The sequence below is a fragment of the Triplophysa rosa genome, linkage group LG19 (genome assembly GCF_024868665.1).
Source record: "Triplophysa rosa linkage group LG19, Trosa_1v2, whole genome shotgun sequence".
NCBI lineage: Eukaryota > Metazoa > Chordata > Actinopteri > Cypriniformes > Nemacheilidae > Triplophysa > Triplophysa rosa.
In genome coordinates, this window is record NC_079908.1 from 12843013 (window position 1) to 12851588 (window position 8576).

The window sequence follows — 8576 nt, forward strand, 5'->3', positions numbered from 1 at the left end:
TGGCTTCCCATGACCCACTGTGAGGGTTACCTTTTGACCCATTCGCTTGGCTCACGTACTCACGTACTTTTGTGGGCAATATACTAACCGCTGCGTCCGTACACATTTAAACACAGTTTACTGAACGCACACACATAGGAGTAAGAGTGTGGGAGATGGAAAGCCAGAGAGAGTCAAAATAAATGGAGTGAGATGTGTGATGTAGCCGCTGAACGTGCGTGGTGATTGGTCTGTTTGGAATTCCATTGAAGCCATTTCCCACAGTTTACAGCGAGTTGGACGTCCGTAATGAACACACAGGAAGCAGAGGTTTATTGAGAACACTGAAATGGACCCAAAGGGATACAGCATCTGCACTCCTTTACTGAGTTTGAATTTGGAAGCAGATTTTAATCACGACTTGGAAGACAGAACTGATGAGGAATTTACAATGAATGGGTTGTTTTGAAAGGAGAGGGAGTTGTTGAAAGTGCACATGACATTACTGTGACTTCTTCAGTGACTCTGTATAAAGTTTTAATGAAAATGGTAACCAAATATAGTAATGCATTTTCCAATCTGTCAAAGGTAAAATATGGTGCTAAATGCTTTCCGCTGTTGAGTAAATTAATTGTAGTAAAACAAATGAACTAATTTGTAATGATAAAGAACAATTTTCAGTCCAGCATGAAGAGGTAAGGGTTGTTATAATTCATTTATAGCCAATGAGTGGAAAACAAGAGTCAGAATTCCTCAGTGGTCTGCACTCTCTCAAGACAAGCGAGAACATAACAAAGAATTGTAGAAGATGGTGACTTGCCAGTGCGTAGCGCACACTCCATCTTTCAGAGCTGGATGTTTGGATAGCGGGATGCGTTGGATTTGGTGTATTCACATCATGTCAAAAGTGAGCTGCCTCAGTTAAAAGGATGAATCAGAGAAGACTCGTTCTGGAGGACAAAAATCAATCAAGGTATCATACGACTGAAAAGAGGAATCGAAGTAAAGACAATTTACTGATGAATGAAGACTTTGCTGACGACTCTTATGGCTGTTACGGATACTACCATAGGTGAGTAGGTCAAGGATCTATAGGTGAATTCAGTATAGGTATTGCATTCTGAGATACGTTCAATGTGTTGTTTAATGTATTTATAATGTCATTTTTTATTAAAGTGGCTCATTATACGGTTGGTCAGAAAAATCTGTTTTAAAATGTGTCATAAATGACCAACGTTACTGTATGGAGAGTTTAGCAAGTTTAACATGTTTAGCCAAACTGCATGGATTTTAACAAGGTTATAGTTTACTATTAAAACGATTAAAACTTTTTGTTAATTGAAATCAAATCAAATATTGGTATGAATATTATTTGAAAAACTTGCCCCAGCAATAAACTGAATGTTTAAATTGAGGTATTAAAATGAACTGAAAACAAATGAAAACGAAACTACTAAAATAAAAATATATTTTACAGCAAAATTACAACAGCAAAAAATTATACAGCAATATAAAAAATAAACAGATAAATAATAAAATGATAAAAGCAAAAAAAATGGCTAAAACTTATACTAAAATGAACATGTAATTTAGGCTAATTAAAGATATTAATAAACTATACTGTACAATCAAATTGGCAACAAAACTAATCAAATAATTAATTAAATTATGTGCATTAATAAATGACCAATTTGACGAATAATTGACATCTTACATGGACAATGTTATATACTTTTATTTGTTTTCTATCATATTTATGTTAAAACATTTATTTATTTCATGAAATGTGTAATATAATTTTATAAATGAATGCATTAAAATCAAAAGACCTGCATGTTTAGGTGTTCTTGTCCTTTTCATGCAATCTTTCAGTAGTGAAAATAATAAATGGTTAATTTGAGATTAAAATTAATTCTGGTAGTTTACAAAGAGCCAGTTCTGTTCCAGACTGGAATGAGTTGACATTGATAGGACACAACTTTTAAGTGTTTACACAGGCAAGAGCCAATTAAGTCTCCAAGTACACTTAAGAATAACAAGCAACTGATTTGAACAGTTACACAAACTTAAATATGTGGCCAAACTACAAGATTTTAAACTGTTTTTAATCATAGTGAGACCCTGGCCCGACAGATGCTAGCCAAGAGCAGGAGACAGGCTGTGCGAGGGGCAGCCTACATGTTCAATGCCCACCCCAACAGCCTAACACCTTTAGAAGAACGTTTCCTTGATGCCGCCGAATATGGAAACATACCTGTTGTGCGTAGAATGCTGGAGGAGATTCCCGATCTGGATGTTAACTGTGTGGACTATATGGGCCAGAATGCATTGCAGTTGGCAGTGGCTAATGAACACTTAGAAGTAACAGAACTTTTGTTAGAGAAAGATAATCTATCACGTATAGGGGATGCACTTTTGTTGGCCATTAGTAAAGGCTACACAAGGATTGTGGAGGCCATACTGAGCCACAAAGCTTTCGCTGACTACAAGCGACTTACAGCAAGCCCCAGTCAAGCACCCATACACGATGACTTCTTTGCCTATGACGAAGACGGTACACGCTTTTCTCATGACATCACTCCAATCATTCTAGCATCTCACTGCCACGAGTACGAGATCGTGCACATACTTTTGGGAAAAGGTGCTCGTATTGAGCAGCCACATGACTACTTTTGTACATGTGACACTTGCAATTATCATCAAAAGTATGATTCTTTTAGCCACTCACGCTCACGTATCAACGCCTATAGGGGATTGGCCAGTCCGGCTTACCTCTCACTGTCCAATGAGGATCCTGTGTTGGCGGCACTGGAGCTCAGTAATGAGCTTGCCTCTTTGGCCAATATTGAAAAAGAATTTAAGGTATGGCATCCAAATCTAGTATATAGATCTTAATAACGATATTAAAAACAGTGATAAACAGACGTATTCAAAATTTCAACAATGTTTTGTGTATATACACACTTTTCTATGTGCTTTGTAATGATTACTTTCCTTAGAATGAATATAGGAAACTTTCTATCCAATGCAAAGACTTTGTTGTGGGACTTCTGGACTTGTGCCGGAGCACCAAAGAGGTGGAAGCGATATTGAATGGTGAAGAGGATGAGACCTTAGATGCGCCTGGACGGCCAAGTCTCATTCGCTTAAAACTTGCAATAAAGTACGAACTGAAAAAGGTACATTATATACATATAAAATTATAAGTCATATATAAATTATAAATCGTGTTAAAATGTATGATATTAAATCAAAATGTTCCATAGTTACTGTCAGGGTTGCCAAATCTGCGTTTTTTCCATTGGAATTTAGTTACTTTTAAATTGTTGTCTTTGGTTGTGTTTTTATTCTCCAGGTTAAAAGTGGAAAGATTTTGATCATCATTAGTTATTCTTTAGTTATTTATTAAACAGACTGTCATTATGATTACTACTGTACCGTGATTTTCAAGAAGAAACATAATACATAATGTGCGTAATACATAAAAGTGTAAAACAAGTGTAAATTACTCAAATAAATACTAATAAAATAGTTATTGAGTGTAAAATATATTTTTATGTATAGGAGAGGCAACATTTGAGTTTTGGTATTTATGTTGTTGGGCTAGTTTTGATTAGCCATTGAACTGGTTTAGCTACGCAAATCTGGCAACCTTTAACATCCATTTCTGTTTCACAAAAAGTTCTTTACAGTGGTTTCTTTGCATTTTGTTTCTGGTATTTTGGCAATTTATTTATTTGTTATTGCCATTATAATGTTGAATCAAAATGTAAAAAAAAGACACAGATAGGCCTATAGAAAAACCTGTGTATCTGAATACTTTCTGAATCTGAAAAACTTTCGCAAACAGTTTGTGGCTCATCCTAACTGTCAACAACAGCTCTTATCAATATGGTATGAAAACCTGCCAGAACTGAGGCAGCAGAGCACAGCTATAAAGCTCCTGGTGGTTTTAGGTGTTGCAATGGGACTGCCTGTCCTGGCTATGGTGTACTGGGTGGCACCATGCAGCAAGGTATGTTTTCTCACAGAAAAGGTATGCTGTTACTTCTAACAATCTTGGTTTACTACATAGCAAACATATGCAGTACAGATCTGACCATATTTCTGTGTTTAACATCCTGTGTGAATCACGTACTAAAGCTGTACTATTGTTAAATTCCCATGACTGTAAATTACAGCAATGCTTAAAATATCCAGGCGTCACATGAGTCATAACAATGTCGATAAGCGCAGCAAGATAATAAGCATTAATGGCTAAATATACAATAGAACTATGTACAAACATAGTTTAAGCACTTCTTGTAAACTTCACTACAATCTGTAAAAAATGCTGTTACCAACAGATGGGAAAGATCATGCGTGGTCCTTTCCTTAAGTTTGTGGCCCAAGTAGCCTCCTTCACTATTTTCCTTGGCCTTTTGGTCATGAATGCTGCAGACCGCTTTGGTGGGACAAAGCTGCTTCCAAATATGACCATTCACGACTATCCGACGCAGCTGTTCCGTATGAAAACAACTCCCTTTACGTGGATGGAAATGCTCATCATTTCTTGGGTCGTAGGTTCGTTTCATATTTTCACTTTCCATTAAGACAACAGTATGCATAATTTGCATGTGCTTGGCCTGTTTAAAATGATTTGTTTTAATATCACTTTCATAGGGATGATTTGGGCAGAATGCAAGGAAATCTGGTCACAGGGTCCGAGGGAATATCTACTTGAGCCTTGGAATTTGCTAGACTTTGGAATGTTGGCCATTTTTGTGGCATCCTTCATCTCAAGGATAATGGCTTTCTGGCATGCGTGTGCAGCTCAGCATTATGTTGATCAACACTACACAGACCTAACAAATGTAATTTTGCCTGCTGAGGTGGGATACTTCCAGCTGGGTGAGTGACTTGTCAAGTCGACCTCTTAGATATGTCAAGCAAGATTCAGTTTTGGAAAAAATAATGATATTATATACAGTATGATAACAAGCAGTCTGTGTAATGTCTCTCTTATTGCATGTCGTTCCAGCTCGGATTGACTGGCTGCCGTCCGATCCACAGTTAGTTTCAGAGGGCCTGTATGCCATCGCAGTGGTTTTGAGCTTTTCTCGAATTGCATACATCCTCCCAGCTAATGAGAGCTTCGGACCGCTGCAGATATCTTTGGGCCGAACTGTGAAGGACATCTTCAAGTTCATGGTTATCTTCATCCTTGTCTTTTTGGCCTTCATGTTCGGGATGTTCAACCTCTATTCTTATTACTTGGGGGCTAAACCGAATGATGCTTTCACCACGTGAGTACAAACGCAGAATAAGATTTCTGGATCATCCCCTTTTCATAGGAACACACTATACTTCTATTCATCTATTCTTTTATTTTGGACATGGAATTCTAATATTATTTTTTCTTTAACTCTGTAGTGTAGAAGAAAGCTTCAAAACATTGTTTTGGGCAATATTTGGCCTTTCTGAGGTCAGGTCTGTAGTTGTGAACAACGGACACATTTTCATCGAGAACACTGGCTATGTTCTCTATGGCGTATATAATGTCACCGTGGTCATCGTCCTACTCAACATGCTCATTGCCATGATCAACAATTCATTTCAGGAGATCGAGGTATTCATCTCATGTGTTCACATTTGTCTGAAGTGCTGCCAAGCTGATCTCTCAGGAATTCGTAACTGTTTTACAAGGTGGTTAATTCGTATGAATTCGTGCAATGTGAATCATGCAAAATTCTACGATAATAAGAAAAAAAAACTGAAGCCCCACCCTTAACTCCACCCCTAACATCACTGAGGCGAAAGCAAATCATATATGAATAAGATCGCATAAATTCGTATGAATTAGCCACCTCGTAAAATAGTTACGAATTCCCGGGAAATTGTGTTGGTGCTGTTGACATTATAAATCTGTGCAATAGAGCAAATGGGATCTGTAAATCTGTTACGAGTGAAGCACTTTTCTATAGAGGTTTCTGCATATGGAACAAAAAACGAAGTAATCTCATCAGGTTGGAATAAGGTTAACTGTTTAAATACAATCTTTTGAAAGGAATCCATTTTCTCTGCACGTCTCTTGCATTTTAGTTTGTTAAGGATTGAAAACTTTGCAGGATGATGCAGATGTGGAGTGGAAGTTTGCCCGTGCCAAGCTCTGGTTCACCTATTTTGAAGAGGGCAGGACTCTTCCTGTGCCATTTAACCTAATACCGAGTCCTAAGTCTTTTTTGGGTCTGGTGACGGGGGTAAAGGGACTCCTGCATGAGCTCCTCGACAGACACAAAGCCATCATGAAGGGGTCTGAGCTTCATGAGGTGAAATTTAACATCTCTCCTTTGTTCATAAGCAAAGCTAGTAAATTTAGTTAAACGGATAGTTCACCCAAATGTGTCAACATTTATTCACCCTCTTGTCATTTCCTGTATGACTTTCTTTCTTCTGCAGAATACAAAAGAAGATATTTTGACGAAAGTTAGCAACCAAACAGCGCCGGCACCCATTCACTTCTACTGTATGCACACAAAAAAACAATGCAAGTGAATGGCTGCCAGTTAACAACATTCTTCAAAATATCTTCTCATGAAGGTTTGAAATGACAAGAGGGTGAATAAATGATGAAAGAATTTTCACTTTTGGGTAAACTATCACTTTAAGTAAAACATAATTTTCTTTATGAAAATCAGAATTAACCAATCTATGCATGTTGCTCTTGTGTGTTCAGTTGGGACAAAACAAAGCCAACAAGGATAAGAATCTTACCAACTCCAGTCGATATCAAGCACGTAGTGTTGTTGGTTATTCTCTGGTTATAGTTTACATTTTGTCAAGTGCATTTTAATTTAAAACTCACAACTTCTGTATTTAATCTGTACAGAAAATCATGAAGCGCCTGGTTAAACGCTATATCATTAAAGCTCAGACTGACAAAGAATGTGATGAAATCAATGAGGGTACGTGCATATACATGAACGCTTTCATTAAGTTTTAAACTTTGGAAGAAACACCAATGTCTTTAATTTATGATTCATGAATTCAATTTTGCTGTTGGGAAAACAATGCTGTGTTTCAGGTGAACTGAAGGAGATTAAGCAAGACATTTCAAGCCTTCGGTATGAGCTGCTGGAGGAGAAGTCCCATAACCTGGAGGAGCTGGCTGAGCTAGTGAGGAAACTTGAAGAAAATCTCTCTCAGGATTCTCTCACACAGAAGACTCACTGAGAAAGTCGAACAACAGCAACATATACTTATTATATAAGCAATAAATATATTTTAATGAAATATTTAACAAGCAAGACAATTTGCACAGGGACTTCGGTTCCAAATGCTTTTTTGCCTCGGTCTGCAGAAAAAAACATGACTGTGAAGATGATACTGTCCTTTTTCTTATATTTAATATAATGCTAGACAATGCAATCCTTGGGATTTTTGTATGATACACATGCTGACTAATTTTACTCACTAATTTTGAAAGAAGTTAGAAACATTCTCAGTCAGTCATACTTCACCCAAAAGCACACAACAAAAATTCCTCTTAGCAACTTGCTGGCAAATTCTTGAGGAATGAAAAAAGATATATCACATAAGAACAGTATAAGTTTGCATGAATTAAAATATGAAAAATAGCGTTGAAAAATTAAATAATGTATTTTACATTTGTATTATAACTTAAGTAGAATTATACTACTATGCACAGGCCTGTTTGTCATCTCAGCCCTAATGAATGTTTATTAAACCTATACTTGTAATGGGCTGGTCCAAAGCTTACCAAAATTCTGAAGGGATAAGGCCCCTCAAAAACATACCAATCTTCATTCCAGTTACTCCCTCATTCTTTTGTACTAACTAAATAACTTGTTTTTAGTGTGTGTGTAAATAAAGATACGTATATGCAGTATTTTAAGCTTGATTTCTGTTATAGCCACATCATAAGGGACAGACATTTCACTGAATTAGACCTATTCCCTGTCACCAAAACCAAAAAGTACATTAGAGGGAAAGACATAGGCACACATTATCACAAGTTATAATGAAAAACCCAGGGAGAACGAGGAAGGAAAACACATGTTTTTATAGAATAAGACTTGCTTTGTCTGCTCTGCTGACACATAGTGCTGAGCTGGAAAAACTGAATGTCAAAAGCACCGGTTTCTGTCAAGCCTGTCTGAGTCAATTTCAACCTGACGTTCATGGAACATTTCAAATGAATTCACTTCTCTTCACTTCTTACCTGCGAGGAACCTATTCACAGAAATAACAATGAAAAGATATTTAACAGATAGTAGTAGCAGAAGTTAAAATAGGTATCTGTTTACTTTACTCACAGGCAAAGGCCTCATTATGAAGAGGATAAAATGTAGGCCAGTCCTGAAAATAACTGTGCTGGGAATAAATAGTCTTCTTGGACTTTTTACCTGATATTATGGTCAAAGCTCTTTCAAATGATGTCAGAGGTACTGTCCTAAGTTCTCAATCTTTTACATTTAGTACATGATGTCACTGAGTGGGTACATGAAATCACAAGAAAAATGATACAGTATATGGAGAACTTTACATGGAAATGTTTATGTCAGACTGTTTACTGACTGTTACTTCATAATATTTCT

At 36.8% G+C, this 8576-nt stretch overlaps 1 protein-coding gene across 3 annotated transcripts; it reads left to right on the plus strand.

The window, feature by feature from the left end:
* Positions 1 to 336: 336 nt before the first annotated feature.
* On the plus strand, positions 337 to 7841 carry trpc6a (transient receptor potential cation channel, subfamily C, member 6a). Of its 3 annotated transcripts, none has more exons than XM_057360422.1 (12): positions 337 to 1051; positions 2094 to 2841; positions 2979 to 3158; positions 3830 to 3994; positions 4326 to 4542; positions 4642 to 4869; positions 5000 to 5264; positions 5392 to 5587; positions 6087 to 6287; positions 6695 to 6763; positions 6848 to 6923; positions 7043 to 7841. In XM_057360422.1, exons 1-12 carry the CDS (start codon positions 909 to 911, stop codon positions 7189 to 7191), a joined length of 2637 nt encoding a protein of 878 aa, XP_057216405.1. In that variant the 5' UTR covers positions 337 to 908; the 3' UTR covers positions 7192 to 7841. The 3 variants fall into 3 exon arrangements, with proteins under 3 accessions (XP_057216405.1, XP_057216406.1, XP_057216407.1); XM_057360423.1 differs by having other exon boundaries at positions 6695 to 6751; XM_057360424.1 differs by lacking the exons at positions 6695 to 6763; positions 6848 to 6923; positions 7043 to 7841 and having other exon boundaries at positions 6070 to 6114.
* Positions 7842 to 8576: the final 735 nt, after the last annotated feature.